This window comes from Cynocephalus volans, chromosome 2 (assembly GCF_027409185.1).
Source record: "Cynocephalus volans isolate mCynVol1 chromosome 2, mCynVol1.pri, whole genome shotgun sequence".
Classification (NCBI taxonomy): Eukaryota; Metazoa; Chordata; class Mammalia; order Dermoptera; family Cynocephalidae; genus Cynocephalus; species Cynocephalus volans.
The window spans coordinates 199,955,313-199,982,112 of NC_084461.1; the positions used below are offsets into that span (position 1 = coordinate 199,955,313).

General features: G+C 39.8%; 1 protein-coding gene across 1 annotated transcript in view; it reads left to right on the forward strand.

The window, feature by feature from the left end:
* GRK3 (G protein-coupled receptor kinase 3) overlaps window positions 1–20,776 on the forward strand; it is a 138,098-nt gene extending 117,322 nt beyond the window's left edge. The window contains exons 14-21 of the mRNA XM_063086772.1: window positions 3,849–3,915; window positions 4,477–4,577; window positions 8,187–8,253; window positions 9,314–9,409; window positions 13,323–13,485; window positions 16,059–16,195; window positions 18,408–18,521; window positions 20,070–20,776. Coding sequence (XP_062942842.1) covers window positions 3,849–3,915; window positions 4,477–4,577; window positions 8,187–8,253; window positions 9,314–9,409; window positions 13,323–13,485; window positions 16,059–16,195; window positions 18,408–18,521; window positions 20,070–20,231 — 907 coding nt within the window. The 3' untranslated portion in view covers window positions 20,232–20,776. The remainder of the gene's footprint in view (window positions 1–3,848; window positions 3,916–4,476; window positions 4,578–8,186; window positions 8,254–9,313; window positions 9,410–13,322; window positions 13,486–16,058; window positions 16,196–18,407; window positions 18,522–20,069) is intronic.
* Window positions 20,777–26,800: the final 6,024 nt, after the last annotated feature.

The following is a 26,800-nucleotide window of genomic DNA, read 5'->3' on the forward strand; positions in this document are numbered from 1 at the left end:
AGCTTTTAGGGTTTGTGATGAAAAGTCTGATGTTAGCCTGATTGGGGCTCCCTTATAGGTGATTTGACGCTTCTCTCTTGCAGCTTTTAAGATTCTCTCTTTGTCTCTCTGTTTTGCCAATTTGACTATGACATGTCTTGGAGAAGGAGTTTTTGGGTTGAATACGTTTGGAGATCGTTGGGCTTCCTGGATCTGAAGATCTGTGATTTTTCCTATACCTGGGAAGTTTTCTGCCACTATTTTGTTGAATATGTTTTCAATGGAATCTCCATTTTCCTCCCCTTCTGGAATACCCATGACTCGGATATTTGAGCGCTTAAGGTTGTCTGATATCTCTCTCAGATTTTCTTCAATGTCCTTGATTCTTTTTTCTTTCTTTTTGTCTGCTTGTGTTATTTCAAACAGCCCATCTTCAAGTTCAGAGGTTCTCTCTTCAACTTCGACAAGCCTGGTGGTTAAACTCTCTGTTGTGTTTTTTATTTCGCTGAATAACTTCTTCAGTTCAGCAAGTTCTGCTACATTTTTTTTCAGGACATTGAGTTCCTTGTACATTTCCTCTTTCAGATCCTGTATACTTTTCCTCATTTCATCATGATGTCTAGCTGAGTTTTCTTGTATCTCATTCAGTTTCCTTAGAATTATCACTCGAAATTCCTTGTCAGTCATTTCAAGGGCTTCTTGTTCTATAGGATGTAGGGTTTGAGATTTATTAACTTTTGGTGGTGTACTTTCTTGATTTTTTGTATTTCTGGTATCTTTTTTTTGGTGTTTATTCATTGTGGCAGGGGGTTTCACAGTCCACCGGTTTGAGACTAATGACTAACTAGGATGTTGCTGTGGTTGCCAATTTCGTATGGCTCCCTCCGTGACTGCTCAGTTGGCCTCTAGTGCCTTGTGTGTGTGGTTGCCTCGGGTCTTGGGCTTCTCCAGGGAGCCATCTTTCTGGTCAGCTTGGACTCTGCTGGGCTGGTGGATCACGTACCACAGGGTGTGTGATCTCTGTTGAGCTTTCACTTCCTGTGCAGGACTTCTCCCTGTTCCGTGTGCTCTGGCCCAGGCTGTTGGATCGTGCAGTGGCGACCCCACCGGGTGTGTGGTTTCTGTCGAGTCTCCGCCTCCCTGGCCACACGTCTCCCCACTCTGTGCGCACTGCGCTGGACTGGGGCGTGTCTTCTGCACCCTCATCTATCAGCTGGGCCTTCAAGACCTTGCTCAGCACTGCCTCGCCCAGGAAGTCTGCCAGGTTTCTGGTAGCACAGACGACCGGTCGCTCTGGGTGCCTTTGTAGCACTGTGTAGATCTTTCTCGGGACTTGTTCACCTTTGTATCCCCCCGGTGTAGACCGAATCTAGCACCCACCTGCAGCCAGCTCTCTGGCAGGTTCAAGCAGAACTGGGAACTCTCCTACCACACTATTCCCAACCAGAAATTCGTTAGGCTTTTTTCCGAACTGGTGGCCGCAAAGATGGTATCTGCCTCCCAGTATCAGGAAGTTTACTGGGGGCCGGAGTCCAGGGTGTGGTGGAGTGACAGTTGGCCCGCCCGTACTTCCTTGCCCTCACGATACTGGCCGGGGACGCGCCACGCCACCAGCCCCGCCAGAGAACCGCGGAGGGAGTGGGAGGGGAGGCCGGCCCGCAGGCTCCGGAAAGCCCCGCGCCGTGCCAAGCAAGTGGGAAGGCTCAGTGACGGTCGAGCCGGGCGGAGCTGCCAGCACCTGGGAAAATGGAGGCAGCCCCGGGGTGTTGAGTGAACCGGTGATGCAGGCAGGAGCCGGGTGGGCGTCAGCCCCCCGAACAGAGCTGGGCCAGGGGTCACTCACAGTGCTGTGCCAGGTCGGGTGCTCACTCTCTGCCTCTGGTTTGTCGCCTTCCCCGTTCTCGGCCGCTGCTGCCTCGGGCTGTTCAGTCGTGGCGCGGCTTGGGCGCTCCCAGGAATCTTCTTTAATGCCGACCTGAAATCTCAAATCCTGAATAGGGCAGCTGGCCGCCTTCAGCGCAGCCCCGGCCTCTGGGATCCTGTCTGCATCCACAGCAGCCCTGGCGCCGTGTTCCCTGTTTCGAGACTCACTTTTGCAGCTAAGAAACAGTTCTTTTCCTGCTCCACACTTCAAAGCTGTTGCCTGTAAATGAGGCAGCCTCTCCTGCTGGGGGAAAAGTGGCGGTCACCTCCCACGACCGGCCAGCAGCTGCGGTCCTCCCTTAAGAGATGGCAAGAGGAAGGTCCACAAGTTTCCCGGCTGCCTGAGGCCCAGTGGCCGCCTTTTCCACCTCAGCTATTCCGTGCCAGCCGCCGCAGCCACCGCCATCTTGAAACGCCCCCTATTTGCTTTTTAAATGCAGTAATTGGAAACAAGGTGAAAAGATTATTTCCAATCAAAATCTATTTTAAAGATTAGCATATCCTTGTTTGGTGCTAATTTTCCTTGTTTTAATTATTATTTTCAAATTTATGCTTTTAAGAGATGGAAATTACTTGGTAGTTCACTGTATTATCAGGAAGAAAATAAAGCATTAGAGCGCCCTCTCTTGTACAAAAAGAAAATTAAAGTGTTTAAGATAATAAATGCTCTAAAATGTGATAATCTCTGCCAGAGATGGTTCAATGCATCATTTAACTAATTCAGTAGGGTGGCCAGCTCAGTAGCGGTAAGAAGCAATGCAGGAGAAGTAGAATTTTAATTCTTTTTTGTAATCCCATTGATTTGTGTGTTCAATATTCTAATCCATTTTATGGAGTTAAAATTAGAATATTTTACATGATATTTTGCCTCAGATTATGTCATATATGCCTTATAAATGAATTTATAGGATTCGTCACTTTAAAGGTATGTCTTTCTGTAAGAAAACTCAATCAGATATATCCCTTAAATTTTCAAATAAATAAATAAGGCCATGGTGTTCTGATTTGCATATTTTATAATATTTTTTAATAATAAAGTTTCCTTTAAAAGCCATCTTCTCCAGAGTTTTAAAAACATAGTAAAGAGTAAGAATAATCTGTTTTACATAATTTATTAAGTGGGCATTAATTTTATAAAGTAAGAATCATCTTTATTAACTTTACAAATGATTGCTATATTAGGTACCTACTGTATACTGCCATTATCTTGGCTACTTGCATAGACATTATTTTAATTTTCCCCTTCACCACTTCTGTGAAGTATGTGGCAGGAACCCTGTTTTACAGGTACACAAATTGATACTGAAGGCTTAAATCTGGCTCACAGCCAGTGAGCAGCCACGTCACAGCTTGAACACACCTTTTCTGAGCTCTGCGTAGGTAAACATGAGAAAGCATGATCAGTTTGTCTCTGTTACCATCAAAGGAATGCATTGCTTAAAATTACTGGTTTCTAAAGGTGTTCACTGTGATCATGTTTTGGTTTGACTGCAGTTCCTTGGGATGTCTTAAGGGACCAATTTCTACTTTGCTGGAAAATTGTATCAAAATACAATAATGGTTATTGTTAGCTCAAACACTTGTGACAAATGTTGTGTAAATACTTCCATTTTCATAACTACCTGTTGGCTAATTATATTTATTTTTTTCTAATGGTATCTTAATTGGAAAAGTATATTTTAGCAGTACAGTTTCATTGAACTGAAGATGAGGCAGTTCAAATAAGATGTACAACTTGCTCTTTCCAGACCCAGTATATTTGGTCACCAGTTTTTCTCTGGAAATTATAAACATTTATGGATTTTGCATTTCTGTAGTTTTGCTGTAGTTTTGCTGTAGTTTTGAATGAACAATGACAGGACACAGTACTTTCCCAAATATTAGTCAGTGATATGTGCTAAGTTACCTGATGCCATATTTTAATAGAACGTTTTTTATTTTTACAGTCACAGCCCTTTCAGACAACATAAAACCAAAGATAAGCATGAGATAGACCGAATGACCCTTACCGTGGTAAGCGAGTTAAAAACTGTATTCTTATTTGCATTACAATTTTCATGTTTCATTCCATTAATAATAAAATTACTATAATACAAAATATTATATAAATATATAAAGTATAAAATACAGAAATATTATGTATAATATATAAATATGAAAATAATAAAAAATTGCTTTTTTGAAATAAATAAATGAAGATACAATTCTTAGAAGAATTTCTAAAAAAAATTAATGAAAATAGATTCCAAGGCAAAAATCAAGATTTGCTAGCAATCAGTATGAGAAGATATAAAAATTGAGAACATAGGTGAAGGAATCAAATCAAAGGAGAATTTATTGTGATGCAGATGAATGAAGAAGCCTTCCAGTTCTTCTTACCTGGCCCCAGCCTATTGATTGATTTTGACACTGATTAGTAATATTTTTATGTTTCTTTGGAGTAAACATTAATTCATAATGAATATGTAATTTTTAATACTATTCTTATTCAAGACACAGCCTTTAAATCTGGTTGGGGTGAGGGCACTGTTTCCATGAGTGGATTTTTTGATATCTTACCCTTCTTTTCCCCAGAATGTGGAACTTCCAGATACCTTCTCCCCTGAACTAAAGTCCCTTTTGGAGGGCTTGCTCAAGAGAGATGTTAGTAAGCGGCTGGGCTGTCAAGGAGGCGGGTAGGTCATTGTTTCTCCCTTTTTGTATCTTTACCTGGAAAGCAAAACGTGTTAATTTTCATTTTTATATCAAGTTGATACTATTTACTTCCTATTTTACATTCATAATCGATCATAGTCAATCTTTGAGGTTTATACATGGGTTGATTTCAAAAGTTGTAAATTAAATAGTAGTATTTACACTATCATGGCAACATAACATTCATTACATAGTATCTGCTTAGTCTTTTTTTGTATGTATATCATATATGAAATATATGACATGATTATATGTGTATATATATAAAAATATATATGTGTATATATATGTGTGTGTATATATATATAAAACATGTAAGATATATACAGTCATGCATCACTTAACAACAGGGTTATGTTCTGGAAAATGTATCATTAGGCGATTTCGTTGTTGTTTGAACATGTAGAGTGTACTTACAGAAACCTAGATGGTATAGCCTGCTACACACCTAGGCTATATGGTATAGGCTATTGCTCCAACCACCATTGTATATATGTGGTCCATCCTTGACCAGAATCAGTAAGTGGTGCATGACTGTGTATATATATGTATATCAAAAGATATATCACAGTTGTGGACTTTCATTTTTCCCTGATTTTTCTTTCATGGAGGACTCAACCAACTCCAAGAACTGGATGCTGTCTCTATTTCTGCTAATCAGCATCATCCTATCCACCACTTCCCTTTTTTACTCTCCTGGTTTGAATCTGCCATTTACTTGATCCCCTGCCTTCTGCTTTTCTGGGTCTCCCTGCCTGTTTGGCTAGAGCGTGGTCTCAGGTAACTCCTTGAAGAGGGACTGTGAGAGGCGAATGTTCTAGCTTCTTACATATCTAAAATGTCTCCCTGCTGTCCTCAAACTTGATTGATATGTAGGCTAGATATCAAATTCTACATGAATAATAATTCCCCCCCAAAACTTTGAAGACATTGCTTTAATGTGTACAATCGAATGGAATGCGGTTGTCCCTCATTATGTCAGGCACTTAGAGTCCTTTTCACTCCAAGACTCATGTTCTTCAGCTTGGAGAATAGTCTTATTTTATTCCTTTGACATTTCCTCTCCTCTGTTTCTCTTAGAACTCCTAGTGGATGGACATTGGGATTTCTAGATTGTTCATCTCGGCTCCTGATCTTGTATATTATCTATAATTTTGCTTTGATTCTTTGCTTTATTTTCTGATAGTTTAAATTTCTAACCCTTTTATTGATTTATTTTTAAAATGTTTAGCAGGTCTAATTTTTTAAAAATAGAACTTTCCTATTAGAATAAACCCCTAGCTGCAAGTGTTTGGGGGTTGGATATGGGGGAAGGAAGTGTAGTGTGTGACAGTGTGCATGTGTGTGTGCATATGTGCATTGGTGTGCATTGGGTGCATGTGCATATGTGTGTTAAGGTCAAGGGTTTCATGCCCCAAGTTTCAGTCCTGGGTCTCCCACCTGAAGCTGAAGCTGAGCACACTGATTCTGTTCCAGTGGCTCTGCTGCTCTGTGCCATCAGTTGCTGCCCTTCTGTCCTCTCCCTTCTTGTCTGCTGCTGGCCCTCTCCCACTCTTTGTGATCTCCATGTATATATAATGCTATATCTCCATGTTTCTCTGCTATCATCTCAATGATTGAGGGAAAGAGCAAAGTTGCATTCTTATGTCCAGTCACTGGCTTGAACCAGAAGCCTTTTCTCTGAGGTGTTTTTAATCGCTTGGATCTAGGCAGGCAAACTTCTCGTTTAGTTTACTGCCCTTAACATGTAGACAGACAATGATGGGCACAAAATGGAGCAGAATAAGAACATCTCCCAAGTGTTTCTGGTGAGAATGCAAAGGGATGCCCTTGACTCAGATTCCATCTGTTCATTCAGTGAATGTTTACTGAGCACACACTGAGAGCAGACACCATCCTAAGTGTGGGGCTGAGGCCGTGTACAAGGTGGACACAGCCCCTCTTCTCATAGCTCATACTGTGGCAGGGGAGGCCGACAGTATAGAATCTATCAAATGAATGAGATGATTACAGACTGTAAGAAGTAGCCTGGATGAAATAAACAAGGTGGTGCGCTGCCTGAGGCGCCAGCCTTGGGAAGAGGGGTGGGGAAGAACATTTCAGGCAGAAGGGTCAGTGAGGGAGGCACGTGGGGCAGAATCAAGTTGCCATGATTCAGAAAATCAAGAAGGCTGGTGTCAAGGAAGCTAAGGAGCCAGGAGGGTGAGAGGTGAAAATAGGATCAGAGAGGTGGGCTCCAGCCAGGTACCACCAGCCCTTGGGTCTGCCAGAGCGAGGCGCTGGATTTTGTTGTAAGTGCCATGGGAAGCCTTTGGAGGGTTTGAGTAGGAGAGTGGTGAGACCATTTAGAAAGATCATTTGGCACTATATGGAGTAGGATGGGGCTGCAGACTGTGGGTAGGCAAGGGTGGAGGCTGGGAGTGAGGAGGCAGTTGGCACAGTTCAGGTGAGAGGTGCCCGTGGCCTGGACGGTGGCTTGGGTGCCTTCAGCGTTTCTCATGGCAGCATGCATAGCAGGACTCGTAACATCCCTTCCCCTGCCTACAAATGCCAGGAGCACCATTGACAACACCTCCCCCGACCCCTGCATTGAGGACCACCCTGAGGATTGGAGGTGGAAGGAAGAAGTCAGGTCTGCACCTGGCTGAGGAATTGGCTGTGTAGTGGGAGGGAAGAGAAAAACCAAGGATGGTCCTGGCTCAGCTGAGACGGCAAGGCGTGGGGATCCGCTTTGCGAGGGGACATCTAGTGCTGCTTTAGACCTTCCAATGTGGTCTGTGTGAAGATGTTGAGCAGGCACTTGGAGCCTTCTGGAGCACAGGACAAAGGCTGGGGCTTGGGATATAGATTTGGGAGTCACATAAAGGCAAATAAAGGTGCTGAATGACCTGGGCTGGGTGAGATCCTCCAGGGAGTGGTTGTAGAGGAAGGGAACTGAGAACCAGCCTGGGCTGTTCAGCATGAACACACCCAGAGAGAACATGCGTTCCCCTGATGCAGGCTTCTCCTCCAAGTATACAGCTTCTGTTCTGTGTAGACTGAGCAGTAATTGTGACTTTCAAGAAAACTTGTTTCTTCAATTTATAAAGAGGTTTACTATGTGCTATATTTTTAGATTTTTAGCTTGTTTCTAAGTTAATATTTAGAGTTCATATTCCTATCATTTTCTTATCATGTTATTTATCATGACTTGTAGCCATTTGCTATAAATCTCTTTAATGTGTAGATCTCCTATTTAATTCTTATTCAAATTATGTTCTCATGACTACAGAATTATCACATGTATACATAGATGATACATTCATACACATATATGCACACAAACATATCTGTGAAAACTCCTAGGTTTTCTTAAACTGGAATGAAAATCCCAAATAAATGATCATATGAGATAGTATTCCTAGGTTCAGCATGCAGTATTTCTGAACATCACAGCGTTTCTTGTGTTGCTTTGAAAGCAGCTTATTTTACCTGCTTTCTTGAAGAACGGGAAATAATCCCTCTATGTTCTTAACAGGAGACAATTTTTGCGAAATATTTTTTGTATTTCTATTGCATGCCTACCACTGTTATGATTCTTTCTTCTCCAGGGCACAGGAAGTAAAAGAGCATGGCTTTTTCAAAGGCATCGACTGGCAGCATGTCTACTTACAAAAGGTACGCACTCCCTCTGGGACTGCGCTCCGGGTGCCACCGTCTCTACACTCTTGTCTCCTTCCCTGTCTCCCCAGCACGGCTTCCTGGTTCTGTCCCCTCGGGGTCCTCGCCCCAGATTCCTGTGTCCACATTGCTCTTCCAACCTAAGTGTTACTATATGGCTAACTCCTTTTGGGGTGGCTTCTCCCTTGTCATTTCCCTGGTGTAACAATTTTGAAAATATCTTGTATATAAATTAATAAGTGATGAAATGGAGCTGTAATCTAGCTAATTCAAATGTCTTTTTTTGTAAGTTTTAACTCATCTTCTTGAATTCTTATCTCAATTTCTAACTGTATTTTTTACACAGATCTATATAAAAATGTGCAAGAAACTTTTGTCATGGACTCACATATATTTTCTAGCCCAGTACCACATAATTTAAGAAATAGCATGATTTTAAATCAGCATAATTCTCCTTTTTTATTTTAAACTTTATTATATTCACATTGATACAAGAAACACCCAAATTAATTTTTTTAAAAAAATGTCGATTATCAGCTTTGGACTACTTTTCACATGAACTCAGGCTACAGAGAAATGATGATTTTCTGTAGCGAAGAGAGACTACTCTGTCAGTCCTGCCTAAAAAGAATTAGAGCTTAGGCACTTCTTTGGTCAGCATTGACCTCGGGATGTTGGCAGGTGCGCAGCACTCTGTCCGGCCCTGCTGTGTGCTGCAGCCCAGCAACTGGAAGGTGGTGCTGCCTCGTCCAAGAGAACGTGCCTCCTCAAGGTTGAGCTGTCTTGAGACTTTGTTACATTTAAAAATTATTTGAGACTTTGGTCATAGTCTTTTTTGTTTCTTGAATTTGTCCAAAATCTGGGGTCTTCCCTGGTAGCTGTTCAATGCAAAGGCTCTTATGTGAGATATGCAATGTGCCATGTATGAGCTTGAATGCAGTGCTGCACAGAGGTGGTTTGTTGATGTCTCACACTGTGTTCTTTTTATAGAACATTAGGTTGGGAGGGGCCATAAAGGTCAGCTGATAACCGTACCATACTTCTTTGGATCTTCCAGTACCCACCACCCCTGATTCCTCCCCGGGGCGAAGTCAATGCTGCAGATGCCTTTGATATCGGCTCATTTGATGAAGAGGATACCAAAGGCATTAAGGTACACGTGGGATGGTTTCTGTCTGTCTTTTTTTTTGAATGTGGGGAATTTCTGTTGGAAATCAGTTAAGCTTAGTGATTGTTTAGTACTGGGCTGTTTGTGGGACATAACTCACAAATTTATATCTACGTATTTGAAGAATGAGTAAGTTAAGAACTGAAATTAGTTTGAAACCATGAGTACTTTCTTTGGACTAATGAAATTAAATTAAAAATTGCATGTAATGACAGCATTTTTTGTTTTTGATGAACTGCAAAATGGTCAAACTTTTATTAATTTGGAATATTGGGATTGAAATAAAACCTGAATGTCTGTGAAGCAGGAAAAACAGCTGTGTGATATCAAACCTACTTTGAGAAGTACAAAGGAGCTGGTTGTCTTAATTTTTCCAAGTATTGAGATGTCCGTGTGTTAGGATGAAAAGCATAAACAGCCTGAGTCACTTTGCATTTGTCAATCTAAGGCGAAATAATCACTGGTTTTTAAAAATATAATCCACTGCATTTTTCAAACTTTTGTTCATATCATTATTTTTCCAAGTAGAGACAAGACATAATTATAGATGATGAGTCATGAGGGAAAATCATCCTCTTTAAGATGCTAAGTCAAAGTGTATCACCACATGTCAACCTCTCATCTGCCCCCATGCTGACAGCTCATCCTGGACCCTCCCCACGCCCCCCAGGCCCTCCATGCCTCTGCTGTGCTGCTTGCACTTGTACCCTTCTCACGCAAGTCCCCCTCGTTTCTCCTGCCAAGTAGCTCCCTCCTCCAGAAGGCTGCAACGCCGTTAAAACACACACCTGTAAGGTGTAGATAACAGAGTGACAGGTAAAACGCAGAGGACTAGCAGGAGCTGTAACAAGGCACACAGGACTTGGGTCAAACAGGCTATGGGCAAAGAAATGGCAGGTAAATGGCTGAAGGAAGATGTGAAGATTTCTGGGAAGGAGAGCAGCTCTTGAGAGCAGCGTGTGGGGGCCAAGTGTATTGGGCAGCTGGGGAGAAAAGTGGCAGTGGGACAGAGCTGATGGCATCAGCTGAGGAGGGGCCGAGTCATCAAGGTGCTGTTCACAGGACCAGCTTCTCAGGCGATGGAGGTCAGGTGAAGGTGAAATGCAGAGGCCGAGGACACAGGGTTGTGGAGGATTGCTGACCAATTCAGACAGCCTTCTGTGGCCTGGAGCAGTGGCTCTCCCAGGGGACAGCCCAGGGATCAGGGTCTAGACCTGAGTGCCACTTTGCATTGTCTGTAGCCTAAACACTCAATGCGTGTCAAGTGTATAAGTACTTCTATACAACAGTGCTTTGGGGGACAATCCACTTACAAAGCCATTTAAAAGGATTACTGCTGTCATAATAGAATTTTGTCATCAGATGTGCTACTGTTCATCAAAAGTTACTAAAAATAAAACTGACATTATATGGGAGCCCACAAAATTTTTTGATGTTAGAAAGAGATTCTCATACTCTAAAATTTTGTAAACCAAAATCCAGGCTTTGGTGTCAGACAGACTGGGCTCCATTCTGCCACGGATCAGCTGAGTGAATTTGGACCATTCTGTAACCTCTTGAGTCTTGGTTTTCTCATCTGTAAGGTGGATGGTTTCACTGCCAAGCTTTCTCTGAGGATAAACGAGATGATCTGTTTAGGCCTCCTGGCGCAAAGTCAATGCTTAACAACTAGTAGCTTCTATTACTATGGTTTTGGTTCTTCCTGACCGAGAGCTAAGAAGGAGCACACTTAGAACAAGAAGTCATGTGGGGACCCAGGTCCTGGCCCCATGATGGCCTAGTCCAACTGGGGAACTGAATTTTAAGAAACTATTCTCTACCTTTAAAAAACAGCTCTACCTATCACTTCCCCAACCCCCTCCCTTCCTCCTCCCCATCTTTAGTATCCTTAGGTTTATTTTCTTCTTCTGAAAGTTCAACATATTGTTGTGGTCTTTTTTTCTTTCTTTCCTCCATTCCTTCCTTCTTCCCTCCCTCCCTCCCCCCTTTCTCCCTCCCTCCTTTCCTAGCAATCAGTTATGAGTGAGAACATGTGGTATTTCTGTTTCTGTGTCTGGCTTATTTCATTTAACATAATTTTCTCCAGACTCATCCATGTTGCTGCAAATGGCAGAATTTCATTCGTTTTTATGTCTGAGTAGTGTTCCAGTGTGTATATATACCACATTTTCTTTATCTAGTCATCCATCCATCAGTGGACACTTAGGTTGGTTCCATATTTTGGCTATTGTAAATAGAGCTGCAATGAACATGGGAGTGCAGGTATATCATGATTTGTAAGAATGAATATACTAATAATAAAAAAAATTAAAATAAAGCAGCTCAATACATTGTTTTTTTAATAAAAAAAGACGAAAAAAGCTCACCTCGTGTAAACATAAAGTCTCTTTTTATAAAATTCGTTTTTAAGAACACAAGCTGAATCATAAAGACCACGGCTCTCTGAAATTATAGGCGGTAGGTAGAACAGTCTGTACAGCAGAGCTGACCCTTTCATAGCAGTTATCTTGGAAGGGAGTTTGGTCACACTCTTGCCAGACTTCAGACTCTGCTCCGGTGTGCCTGATCCCAGGGCACTCTTCAGGCCTTGGAGTCTCTAACACCCCGACATTCACACGCTTTCAGGCACACATTCACACACACACTCTCACACGCATACTCGCACATACATACTCTCACACACTCACTTATACTCTCACAGGCACTCACACACTCACACAACACTCCTTATGAACTCACACACACTCACACACACGGTGTGCACATACCTCAAGTCGCATTCAGAACAATTGGGGATTTCAGCTCCGGGCTTAGTTGGAACATCTGAAGAAAACAGAAGGGGGGAAAGCTCTACAAATCAAAGTGGACTCGAAATCAACACATTGTTATAACAGATATAACAGTGAGACTAGGTGGGTAATGCCCCAGATGGGGTGTGGGGTGCAGCTTCTTCTGCTGTTTTCTTGATTTGCCGAAGGACTGTGGGCAAGGTACCTTCACCTCCTTGCCTTTTCTTTTCCTTCTAAATAACTCACGTGTTGTGATATCTATCCCCTGCTTACCTTGAGCAAATCAAGCCTCTAAGGAGATCCATGCTTCTGACAAGACAAATGTGTTTCTCTCCAAAGGACTGCTAGCAGTTCTGCCATAAAACTGTAGCTCAGATGCGTAAAACATTTTCTTTGCTCATTTTCAGGGTGCGCCCTTACTCAGAGGGCAGAATGAAGAATTTTGAGTAGCCATTTGGAAGAAAAGTGTTGTCATTACATGTAATTTTTATTCCAGCAGCTCTTGAAGGCTCCGTTACCTAAAGTCCCTGTGTATCTTGAGCTCTATACTTAACACGTATGATCATACTCTTAAACTTTAATTAGCCAGAAGGTTCATGGAATGAACAATAAATTTAGTCTAGTTTACCTTTTGTTTCTAACTTTTCAAATTAATTGAGGGTAGGTTAGAAAGCTGTTTTTGCTTCTCCTTTATAATTGTTTCTAAAACTATAGGGATCTGTTTTCCTACTTTTATAAATAAAATATCCTCACCATAATTGAAATTTTACTGTGTTGTCAGGATCTTTTCATATTTCAGGTAAAAACCTGTATGTGTTAGTTTTCATTGACAAAAATGTCACAGAGATACATTGGGTTGAATCTAACTGTTCTGGAACTGAAAGTGAAATGCTCATCAATTTTAATTATTTGTGTATCTTGGTTGCCTGTGTTATCATTAGCAGAGGTTTATGACAATGACTAAACTGCCTTCAAATGATTCTGTGCTATCCTCCAGTTATCTCCCTATATGCAGTTATAACAGTGTCACCAGGGACATGGTGCTATTGACTCTGTTGCTCTCATCAGTATGTTAAATCACAAATATCTTGATTTCTTAAAATAATAAGCTGCTTGATTGCGACCAAGAACTCTACAAGAACTTCCCTTTGGTCATCTCTGAACGCTGGCAGCAGGAAGTAGCAGAAACAGTTTATGAAGCAGTAAATGCAGAGACGGATAAAATCGAGGCCAGGAAGAGAGCTAAAAATAAGCAACTTGGCCACGAAGAAGGTAAAATAGCTAATGTGTCTCAATACCTTTCTAATGCAATGCACTTTCAAAATTTCTTGCAAAGCTAAAAAAATATTTGGGTCATAAAGTGTTTTCCAGTAGAGAAAAAAACAATGCCATGAATGGTTTTAGTTTAATCTCGCTTGGGAGAGCTCGGTATAATATTTCAAACCCTTCAATCAATGTAGAAATAAAAGTGCATAAGACAGTCAGCAACATTTCATTAGTAATGCTCTTATCTTACAGTGTCTGGGGCTAATTTGGAAGTTTCTTCCTTGAAGATTTCCTTAAATATTGTAGTGTCAGGAACAGGGCCAGATACATGGGGTATGCCCTGTGTGGTCATTGAGGGACTTGACTCAGTTTAATGCTCTCAATACTTTTTGAACAAGAGGTTCTGCATTTTCATTTCGTGCTGGGCCCCGAGAAGTGTGTAGACGGTCCTGGTGAGGAACTTGGCATGACATATCACTTGTCACGAGAGGTGAAGGCATAAATACATTTATATTTGAAACAGCATTAAAGAATTGCCAAACTGTATTTTTATTTAAAATAATTGAGTGCCCTGTTAGGATTTCCAAAGTAGAAAACTTCACATGGAGTATTAAGTAAATTACTCATTCTTGACTCACTAAATATCGTTAATCTTGATTTTTTAGAAAAAATCGTGATATCTTAAATTTTGGGTATTTAAATTTATTGTAGTTGATGATTATGGTAAGATGTTATTTCATTTTAACTCCAAGCAAAGACCCTTGTGAGGTTAGCCCTACATAAGAATGACCAGAAACACTTTCATTTAATAATAGGTAACTTGGTACAGGGCTCATCGGTCTTAGCTGACAATTTCCCTGTAGTGCTTATCATCTACTTAGAAAAGTGTCATTGATCCTGGATGGCACACTCCTTACATAAAAGTAGCCAGAATATAGCAAGAGAATGCTGCATCCCTCCAACTGTGCTCACCACCACCCTGCAGGGACACAGCCTTCATTTGTAAGCTGTTCTTTAGAGAACTCGTCCATTGAGATCACACAGGGCTGTGTTTGCCATAGCAATTTTACATAGGAGATTGTATCAATGGTAATTTGCTCAAGGGAGGGTCATGATGTCACTAGAATCTTGACAAATTGGAACCCCGTGATATATATCTTAATGACCTTGTTGAAGTATATCTTTTTAATCAGAGCTGTAATTAGACAGAACCTCTAACAAGTTAATGAATTTATCTTCATAGTTAGTAAATAATTTGTGCATAGCTAGATCTTGGTTGACGATCTCAGAAGTTACCTTTACAGAAAACTATAGTCTAAGCTTAGATCTTGGGAAAAAACCCTAGTACTTATATTTTAAATATACTTTGGAAACACAGGTACTTTTGTGATTAAAATGGCAACTCCACAAGCCCCACACGTGACCACTTCTCGCCTTTGTTCTTTCCCCCCTGTTGTCTACACGTGACAAAATCTGAGTTTTGCTTATTTGTTTGTCATCTGAATCTCTTGTGAGATTGTAAACTCCCTGAGGGCAGAGGTTCTTATCTCTTTTGATCACTGCTGAATCCAGAATGCCTAGAACATGCCTAGCGCCTAGTCATTCTTGTATAGTTGTTGAATAAATGAGTGAGTGAATGAGTGATTTTGGCACAATCACCAAAGCCCTTGAAGAAAGGCTTTTAAAACTATTTTTTTTAAGAGACAGTATTTCGCCATAAAAATGTAATCAGGGCTGAACTTGAGTGTGAATTGTGTATCTGAGGAATGAACCTAACCTTAAGCTGAGGAATGAACTGGTTTTGATCCTTGTGTTAGCTTAGCTTACTCAGACAAGAAAATCCCCATTCTATTATTATTTGTAAGATGAAAGGTAGATTAAAGGGAGAATCCCACTCCCCCATTAAAAGCAAAGGTACTTTGGGGATAGCTTAAATTTAAATACAGTCATACATTGCTTAGTGACAGGGATATGTCCTGAGAAATGCATCATTAGATGATTTCCTCACTGTGCAAACATCATAGAGTGTGCTTACACAAACCTAGATGGTATAGCGTACTATACACCTAGGCTGTATGGGATAGCCTGTTGTGCCTGTGTGAGTAATGTCTTGTGCTAGGACAGTATGACAGCTATGGTGTCACTAGGTGGTAGGAAATTTTTATCTCCATTATAGTCTTAGGGGACCATTGTTGTATATGAGATACATTGTTCACCAAAACATATTTATGTGGCACATGACTATATTCTCTATTCTCCAATTCTCATTACATATGATGAAAAAATAGTTGGGGAACAAATGTTTTCCTTTTCAGAGCAATAAATGAAAATCGTGAATTTATCAGAATATTGAGAAGCAACCATTTAATATGTTAGTAGAGAGAGAGCCAACAAAACCTCTGATCTTTAGATTCCCAGTCTGCATGTGTTTAAAGACTGAAATAATGATTTTTGTAATGTGTTATGTTTATAGAAACTTGATTTTTCCAAAAAGTATGTCATTCTTTTTTCTGGGAATAATATTGCTAAGACATTTGTTTCACAGCCTATTTCACTTATGGTTATTTTATATTCTTCAGATTACGCCCTGGGAAAAGACTGTATTATGCATGGGTACATGCTGAAACTGGGAAACCCATTTCTGACTCAGTGGCAGCGTCGCTATTTTTACCTCTTTCCAAATAGACTTGAATGGAGAGGAGAGGGGGAGTCACGGGTGAGTCCAAGGCAGCCTTGCCACTCACGTTCTTCAGTGTGTTTAATGTCCTGTGGCTATTTCATGTTACCAACATGGTATATGAGATGTCTTCCTAAACTCTGTGTATCTGTTTTAACTTGTATACCTGAGACCGTAAGGCTCAAACTTTAACTTTTAAACTGCCAAGTCAAGGAAGAACTTTGTAATACCTACAACTAGAATGTGCCGTTTAGTGAGATCAGAAGCACCACATCATCAGGTGGGTTTGAAGAAGGCTGGAGAATAGTTGGATAGATCAGAAAAGAAAAGAAAAGCTGAGGCTCTGGAGGCAGACAGAGGTGTTCAAACCCACTGTTCCATGTCTCTGGGGATTTGAGTATGTTGCATTGGTTCTCCGAGACTCCATTTCCTCTTCCATGAAACGAGAGAAATAGAAATCATAAAAACTGCTATGATTTTTGCATGTTCATCTGAGATCAGGTGCTGTAAAAAATGAAACTCAATCTATTTAGCAGCCTTTGAGGGTTCGACCCTCATTTTATAAACAGGAAATCAGGGCATAGAGAGGGGAAGCCTGGTACCCAAGGACACAGCTCGACAGTTGGGAGCAAGGAGTGAGTCAGACCCAGTTCTCCCTGTGCTCTCAGTCTCTCCATTTTACAGCCTCCCCTAGTCGGGTCAAATAAAATGTCGTACACTGTGATACCTGGCACAGAGGCAAGGTCACTAAACAGTACTTCGTTTTGTCTCACCTTGTTGGAAGTTGGTAAGTAGATTTCATACAACAGACATCAAGATATAGCTTTCTTCTAAGGTCATCTTGAGAGCTAATGTTTGTGAGCAAGATAAAAAGATTTCTGATCCATACTGTACCTTTCAGCAAGTCAAGAAGCATTTATTAAGCACCTACTGTGTGAGGAGCCCAGAGCTTGTCACCATGGAAGGAGCCAACCCTGGTGGAAGCCTGGTTTTCTGCTCTTGGTTATGACTAGTCATTGTAAGCAGGGTGATTGCCCCAAATGTTGAAGACATAGTTTATGTAGTGGATGTATTAGAATACTGCCCATTGGTTCTCCAGTAGTGAGAAGTATGGAAAATTGTAGGCCCAAATCTTTATATTTGACTTTGGATGGTATTTTTAAATCCCTGTTGGGAGTTGCCATTTAATTGTGAATGATTGCAATTGCATATTACCACATTTCTTTAAAAAATAAGCAAGATCTCACTATTACTTGTGCAGTTGAAGTCATTCTTTAAAAGTTAATACATCTAGGATCTAAGTTCCAATTTATAAGACTCTTTTGGGGGCCCTGAGTCTTACAGTAGCTTTCTAAAGCTGTCTATTTGCAGATATTGAACAGACCTGGAATATAATTTATTACAGTATTTACTGGAAAGTCACTATTGTGCACATTGAAAGGAAATTGTCCCACTTTTCAGGATATTTGAAAACTTAAAAAAAAAAAATTCCTATGTCTACATCAGACGCAATAAATCATCTTGGTTTTAAAAGATTCAACATTTAATATTCTGTTTGAGAAGCTACATAATTTGCATGGGTGGACTTGTAAGTACAAATACGGAAAAAGAAAACTTTAGAGTTTATGATGGTGTTGTTTTTTATTTAGGATTCCTGGAGTATTTATCCAAAAAAAATAAATAAAATGGTAAGAAGCTCATGACATTATAGCATTCACCTTATGCAAAAATGCTATAGACATAGTGTGACGGTCTTTTAAGGATGTCATCTGTGTTTATAACATTATTTTGATATTATCAAAATATAGTTAGCTTACAAGCTGATGTCACCAAATATTTATTTACTGAATTGCTGTGTTGAAACTGAACTATGTACCTTTTGCTCATGTAAATCACGTGGAGCGCTTCTTTGTTCCCTCACAACTTTATTGATAGAATTTAGGTGAGTGTATATTCATGATTCATAATCACCCCAAAATCAATTCTGTGTTGAGGGAACAGCTTGGCTGTTTTGCCTTATAGAGACATTTATTTGCAGTTTCCTTTGAAATATTATAATTTGAACTTTTGTATGTGTTCCCTTGTAGCCATTTTTCCCTCACTTCTAGAATATCATCAAAAAAAGAAAAATGTAGATTTTTTTCCTTTACTTTTTCTAAGCTGGTAGTTTTTGGTATTATTACATATTAATGCAACTTAAGCAACTATGAAATAATTTGAAATAATTTATCATTTTTATTTTTATGGTTAGCAAAATTTACTGACAATGGAACAGATTCTGTCTGTGGAAGAAACTCAGATTAAAGACAAAAAATGCATTTTGTTCAGAATAAAAGGAGGGAAGCAATTTGTCTTGCAATGTGAGGTAAGTTTTTAATTATTTTTTCTAGTGGAAAGTTGGATGGCTGCCTGATTATAAAATGTTTTCTTACTCCATGCTGTATCAGTTACATACTTAGCAAGAATGCCCTCAGGTATAAAGCTTTCAGTAAACTAACAGTTATTTTTAAAGAAGCAAGTATTAGAAAATGGCAGGAGGAAGTATGTGAAATAATGTGATTATCCTATCTGGAAACTCTGTCTAATATTTATTTTATTTTATTGTTTAAAATTTTTTATTGAAACATGTTGATTGTACGTATTTGTGGGGTACAGAGTTATATTTCAGTACATGTAAGCAACGTGTGCTGATCTGTTCTGGGTAATTATTAGCCTATTCATCATTGCAAAACTTAATCATTTCTCCGTGATGTGCACATTTGATCTCTCTTAGAGCCGTTTGGTTACCTGCAATAAATCATTATTGAGTATAGATTTCTGGGTCAACTGAACACCAGTAGGGCTTATGTTTCCTAACTCACTGTACATTTGTGTTCGTGAACCACACTCTCACTATCCCTTTTCCCTTTCATAGTAACCACAATTCTTCTCTCTCCTTTTAACAGTTCTACTTATTTATTTGTTTTTTCTTTGTTTGGTTTGTTTTATTCTCTTTTTTAGCTTGCACATATGAATGAGGATATGTGGTATTTCTCTTTCTGTGCCTGGCTTCTTTTACTTAACATAATTTTTCCCGAGCTCATCCATGTTGCTGTGAATGGCAGAATTCCATTCTTTTTTATGGCTGAGTAGTATTCCATCATGTACACGTACCACATTTTCTTCATCCAATCATCTGTTGATGGATATTTATGTTGGTTCCATATCTTGCCTATTGTGAACAGAGCTGCAATCTGTTCAGTATTTAATGGAGCCTAGAATTTTATTTGTTAACACAACTTTCTAGATCTTTCAGCATGTTTGAGGTTGAGGTTTGTATGTTTAAATAAACATAAGATATAAAAGTTATTCCTGAACATAAAGATATTCCTCTGAGGGGAAATGCCATTCTTCTTTTCTTAAAAGTTGTATTATAGCACACATTTAATTCCTCAATACCTTTCTAATGACATACTCCTGTGTGTGTGTGTCTGTGTGTGTATGTGTTTTCAAAAAGCATATTTAGAGAGATAAACAGCTAGTAAATACAAAAACATATTTTTAATACCTTCATTACTTCTTTACACACATGAAGGTGTTTTTTAATTTATCAAAAATCCTTCCAATATTATTTTATTGACTTCAGTTGTTTTGGTAATCAAACGTAATCCCGAAACAAACTAAAGGCAGTGATTCTCATCGTGGGCTGCACAGGAATCATCTGAAGGGCTTCCATATGGCCTCTCCTTCTCTCTGCAGAAGATTCTAGAGGCAGTATCAGCACAACCACCAGTTAGCCATACCGCTGTGGGGTAGACAGACAGGGTGTGCTTCTGTTTGGGTGTTCCAGGGCATTGGTAATGACTAGAGTCATCAACAGCTGTTGGCAAAATGGTTAACTTGTCATGATTTCTACCTTTGTGTCTCCCTTCAGAGCGATCCAGAGTTTGTGCAGTGGAAGAAAGAGTTGACTGAAACCTTCACCGAGGCTCAGCAGCTACTGCGTCGTGCTCCCAAGTTCCTCAACAAACCTCGCTTGGGCATTGTTGAGCTCTCAAAGCCACCACTCTGTCACAGAAACAGCAATGGCCTCTAACGCCCAGGAGCGGGGAGCATCATTGAGGAGTCAACGCTGGGGTCTTCAGCCCTTTGAACTCAGCCTTTTGGAGAAGTGTGAGGATTAGACGTTGGGTTTTCTGACCGCTGGGGCTCCCCCTGGCTGGGAAAACCCAGGGCGCCGAGACACTCCTAATAGGAGTCAACACCACCCCTGGCTCAGGGTCGGCCTCACTCCCCTGCCCGATCACGTCTGTTCACACTTGAAACTACTGAAGAAATGAAAGTTCTTTTTCTTTGCTACACACTTATTTTGGTATGAATGAACCTAGAACTTGGAATGATTCCTACTTACCACTGCAATTTTTATGTCTGATATCAAACATATCTTAGACTTTCCAGGGTGGAGTTTAAAAATCTTCAATGTTGGGTAAGAGATTGCCCTAAGTGTTGCCATATTTTATCTATAAACAGCCACTGCTGATTTTGTATGTCTGCTCCATACTACTGGGGGGTGGGAGAGCAAGTGTGTTTCTTTTGTGCACTTCACAGCTGACTTCCTGTTGCCTTGGGCTGGAGATATTTTGTGACAAGGTTGCACTTGGGCTCTTCCCCCGTGAGCTGTGCACACACCTGTGCAGCCCTGCCACCGGTGAGTCCACTGCGGGGAGCTCTCAATCAGATGGGAACAGCCGGAGCATGCTCTCACATTGTCTGGGATTCACTGATAATTGGAGGCATTCATCAGTCGTTCACTGGGACGGTTTACAATGATTCTGAAAGAGAAGCAGGGGAGTTTGAGGTTGCAGTGGCAGTAGCAGTTTTCAAAAGCCTTCACGTTCAGTGTGCTCAAACAAACAGCACCTTTCCAGACCTGGTGCACAAGAAGACTTATGGGTCCCAACAATAAGCAGTTGTGTGACACGATTGTTCTGGTTCCTTCTGCCTGACCCCAGGAAATGCATCAGTAGTGGATGCGCAAAAAGAAGAAAAGAATTGCTCTGTTTTACGTTTTAGTATAATTTAAAATGAGTTTTATTGAAAAAAGAATGCTGAAGAATGAATGTCATAATGGGTTTCCTGTGTACATTGACTTTTACATTGTCATTTGTCCGTCATTCATGATCGATACTTTGCACTGGGTTGTTCCCTGACAGTGACAGCATAGAGTGTAAAGACTTTTCCCCCTGCAGGTCTTCCCCCACTGCTTCCATGCCCTGGTGATGCCCCAAATAAATGCTGGGTTATAAAAACCAGAAAAGTTTCTCATGTCATCAGACTAATTTAAACTTTAAAATTCCACATATTTATCCTATACTTGATGTAGTTTTATTGTATGTCTCTCAATTAACTGCTAGCAGTATAAATAACTTAACGTCATAATTATCTGCATCCTGTCCTCGATATTTTTAGTGGTTCCAAATCTATGTTTTTATATTTGTGGGATACATTCATTGGGAAAGTAAGTACTTTTTAATGAAATTATATTTTGAGAGTCTGGAAGATAATTTACTAAAAGTGTCTATTATTTCATAGGAGTTACTTTGGAAAAGAAATTTGGGGGTTCATCATCCATCTCAACTACTAGTTGGGGTTTAAATTAAAATACATGTTCTACTTTCAGCTATTTCCAGGGTAGGAGGAGGGGTATACTATTTACACACATTCCCCTTATTTGAAAAGGAAGAGTGATGTTCAGATTCTGTTAAAAAAAAACAAACAAAAACCATACCAGAAACAGGTAAGCAGTTGTTGTTCTTAAAGAGCAAGCGTCTTCTGAGGTCTGGTTAATGACAGCTGTGATGTTGTAGTTACTGTCTGGATCACAAGCTCACAAGTGCTGATCATTTGCAGTTTAGGAAGTGCCACACCTCACACCTCCTTGGACAGGATAAAGGCTTCCTACTGAGAAGGCACAAGGACTCCCTCCCTTGGAATCTAGGCTTAGCATCTCACATCTCATACCCAGGGCGTTAGCTATGCCATAGTGTTCAGAAAGATTAATAAACTTTCCCATACTTGCCATGAAATTAAACCAACTCACATCTTTTTCAACAATATTATTTTTGCTCTAGAGTAGAACATAAGGTGTATCTCTCTTTTAGAAAGAAATATGAATTGGAAAATATCCTGGGAGCCCTTTTGCCTTAAACTCATTCCAAGCAAACTTTTACACTTTCCCAACTCAGATTTGATTTATATAATGACATGGCTTGAGAAGTCCATCTAGATGTCATTTATTAAAAGTACTTTGTGAGATTAGGATGAGCTCCTCATTAGGGCAGCTGCTGGTTGAGTTGGGGTCTGGTGTGGCAGTCCTGGAGAGGCCAGTCTTCTGCCAGAATGTTGTGATGGGGTGTTTCTGCAACCAGATGGAAGATACTACTGTGTCTGTATCTGGTGACCATGTAATCAAAGAAGTCAGTCAGCTTAGAAGTCTTGGTTTACTTGGTTGTTTTAGAAGATTTTTAGTCTGTTACATAATTCCTAGATGTTTGACCCTTCCTACAGTTGTGCCATTAAAAAGGACAAAATTCAGCCCAAGTTTTCTCATTATTTTAGATTTCTATGGTTGGGATATTTTGACATTGTCAAGAAAAATAATTGAGGTTGATATTATTTTTATAAAATTATAATAAGTCCTGATTTCATAATTCAAAGGAATCAATGAAGTAAAGGCTGAAAATAATAGATCACTTTAAGCTGCTATATATCATGTGGGATAAATTAAAAACTTTTGGGAATCAAGTTTATTCTTTTTAACTTAAAACATTCTCTTTGGTGCACTTATCCCCTCCTGTCATTGGGACTCTTTGTTTTTCCTTCTTTATCATGGTTATGATTTTTCAGCAAAACTGCTAGAAATTGCCTTATTATTTCATCATTAGTGCAGAATACTCATGCCTCTGAAAGGTCAATTCACTGACATTATTATTTCAAATTCTGTATATAAAAAGAAGAGGCACAGTGTTGAGGGAGGCCCACTGAGGAAAGGAAGCATCTGCTCGAGGAAGACAGTAACAGCAGCACACAGTGACCTATTTGTTGACAAAAAAGATTTAGTTTGACTTGCAGTTTGAAAAATGCCAGGCAGATATTAGAGACAATCATTTTCAGGTCATTAAAAAATGTCATTTACCAATTGACAACGGGACTTAACTAGATTAAAAGGATCAAAGTGTGTGTTTTTTTCTCTGATAACTTTTTAAATTTCACTCAGAATTTGTGGTTGAGCCAATTCAATATATTTGATTTTTCAGCGGAATTGAGTTTTCCAATAAATGTTTCAAAATTTTAACACATCAAAAAGAAAACAAAGTTCTCAAAGTTCGACCTTTTCCGCCTGATATAAATGTGTGAAAATGCTCTGGAATGTGCTGGTGTAAGACAAGGCTTATCTTGTGTGATTTAATCCTATGTGATTTTTTTCTCAGTTACGTTCAGGGAAATGTGTCAGAGATGCTTGGGGAATCAACTCCTCCCCACCCCACGTGAAGGTGGGCTTGCTTGTCCCAGGAGAGGAGTTGGGCTTCATTCAGATGGTGACAGGTGGAGTGGGTGTCACAGAGAGAAGAACAGTGGTTGAAATGGGTGAAGGAAGACAGAAGTTAATTTACTGGTAAAAATCATTCCCTTTACACCATAAAACACCAAGGAAATGACTGAGTTAAAGTAGGCAGGGGTTTATTCCCTTATAACAAAGGGGTTTTTCCCCTTTATAATTACAATAATAATTATTGTAAGACTTGAACACTTTACTTTTCAATATGGAGCTGCTGAATTTGTTAAGAGGCTATTGGCTTTCAATCAGGACTTTCCGAGGAAGTTAGGTTGCTCCTGCGTGTCCTTGGCACCCTCTGGGAAGGCACAGGACCCCAGGGTGACAGTGGCATTGCCGTCTTTGGGCGTACGCTTGCAGCCCTGGAAGGTGGAGAGGGGTTGTCAGGGTCACTGTGAATGCACCACCCAGTTGGTCAGTTGGGGACATTGTTTGGGATCCACTGAAGGTCTAGTAAAATCCCCAGAATAACAGGACCAGCCTTGCTGTTTGTGCCATGCCTGTTTCTACTGGGAGCTTTAATACCTTAAATTGTTTTCCTAAAGATCTAACATGATTTTTCCCTCCCACATAAGGTTTACTTGAGAAGCTTGAATTAATCAAATTCATAGTAATGTGAATTTTTTTTTTTTTATCTAGGACACATTTAAAAGATTTTTACTATGGAATGAGTGCAAGTTGAACTCTAAAGTGATGCTCCGTGATTTTCTCAGGTCATATGGATTTTAGTTCTTTCACAGCAGGACAGAGATGTTGGCTCCTGCAGTCAGCCCGAAGGGGCTGTGTTCCTGACCTGCCTGTGTTAATATTGATTGATAAATTCAGGACCCCCAATTTTAAATTGCCTTTATTAAAAACAAACAAGCAAACAAAAAACTGCAGAAAATGGGGTTAACAGTATATGCATTTCATCAAAAACATATGGGAAAAGGACCCTTCATTTTAGAGTTAAATAACTCAGATTCTTAGAGTTAGCTCTCTAATATCTAAGAAGCCCAAAGTCTTCTCTGAAAATTGGTAACTGTGCTTCCATTTTTTGTTTTGTCCTCAATATAAACTGTCTCTGATATAAGGGTATGGAATGGAGAAACATTTCTAATTGTGCGTTTGTATCACAACTTGAAATTTAATTTCTTGTTTCTCAGTTTATTATATTCCATGATGTATATACTATATGTGGTTTATAAGGTGAACACTGGCCATTTTTTTAGTTCTATTGTTAAATTGTATTTTTCTATGTTTTAACTAATTGTAATAGATTTGGCTTATTCTGGGTAACAAAGATCGCTGAACTACATATATGTATATGTAAAAGAAGAGTTCTATTTTAGCACAAAAGGATTTTATATTATTTATTGAATTTATAAGTTTGTTTTCATCAAAACATTCCATATCATTTCTGCTCCTTTATTTGTATACTTTGTTATTTAAAGAAATGGCAGTCTTTTCTGTTTTTCTTACAATAAAGTTGAAATAATGTGGGGCAAACATCTCTTTTCACTGCCATGGATGGTTTTCAACAATAGCTTACCTTCTGGTCTGTGCTGAGAGGCGTAGGCACATCTTTTGTAAAATCTGGCAGCAAACTTGCTGTGAAATACTGCTTTCATCTACCTCTCCAGAAGGCCTCTTGCTTGTTGACAGGTACCCCAAATGCTTTATTCTGGACTGGCTATATCATAAAATAATTTCATTCAGACATTTCAGTGTAATTCCCTTGTGATGTAGATTTGTTTTTAAAGCCACTGCATTGTCTGGGGGTTCTGTGAGCTGGGTGGGCGGATATCCCTTCCATCTAGTAATCCTTCAGGATTTGTGTACAACTGCTGCAGAGCATCATTTCTTACTCTTACTGTGCCAGATCCCCAGTCAGTCTTGCCGTGGCCTCAGGATTTGGCTACTGCACCTGATTTATCAACTACTAAATAGAAAGGTCCCCTTTACTCTTCTTTTTTTTTTTTTTTTTTTTTTTTTTGGCTTAAAATAAGATTTCTTTTTTTTTTTTTTTTAATTTTATTTTGTCAATATACATTGTTATAGTTGGCGAGCTGTGTTTAAAAACACTGCATGTTGGAATGTGACTTTTCCCCCATTTACAATTTCAAAGTGGTTTGGAAAATTAGCTCATAAAGGCAAATGCCCTCATGTACGATTTAAACTTAGTGAGAGGTCTTATTTTTAAACAGACCCTTAAGGATTTATGTGAAATAGAATGAAGACCTGTCTCTGTGAGAGAGAGGGTTTCTCCTGATTTGCTGACATTTTTCTCTGCCTGTTTTTGTAGTTGCATAGCCATCAATATAGTAGCAAGTTTACTATATTCTTGGCAAAGTATACGACCCTTAAATAAATCTGTTTTCTATCATGCATCGCTATACAAAGTTGAAATGAGTGAACTAGATATTGTAAATCTAGATATTGTACCTAAGAAATGATCATTTGTTTTATCTCTTTTCATATTTATTGTGCCAGTGAAGATTTATAATCCCCTCTCAGTATATGCTCACTAGTGCACGTTTGAAATAGTATCCTACATGAGATGCTGTTCCACGTCTACAGCCACCCGCCCTGTATGTGGCACGCCACTGTCCATTAGTGTCACCATCTTTTAGAGTTATTTTGGAACAACTAGGCCGGTTTTCTGTGTTGGTAAATTGCATATATAAATCTCAATAAAAAAGATCTGTACAAACACATTTACTTCATTGTGCTGTTTTCCCCCCATTAAAAACCACATTTCTTTATCAAGCCGTTAAGAGAGATTTCAGGAGGTGACTCATTTTAAAGAATCCTGACTTTGGGGGAAATTCATGAAGAGGCTGATCCGATAAAGAGGAAGAGGACCGCCAACAAGCATTTCTGCTGATTTCGTGGGTTGGTGGGGCACAGCCAATTTCACAGTTTCGGGGTTTTGGCGACTAACTGCTTGTGCCTCCTGTAAGACATGTTGCAAGGAAAGAGTGTGCAGAGTGCAGGCAGTGAGGAAACCCAGTAGATCTAGCTCGTCTCCAGACTGTCTAGAAGCTATGCCATGCTCCCCAACCTACTCC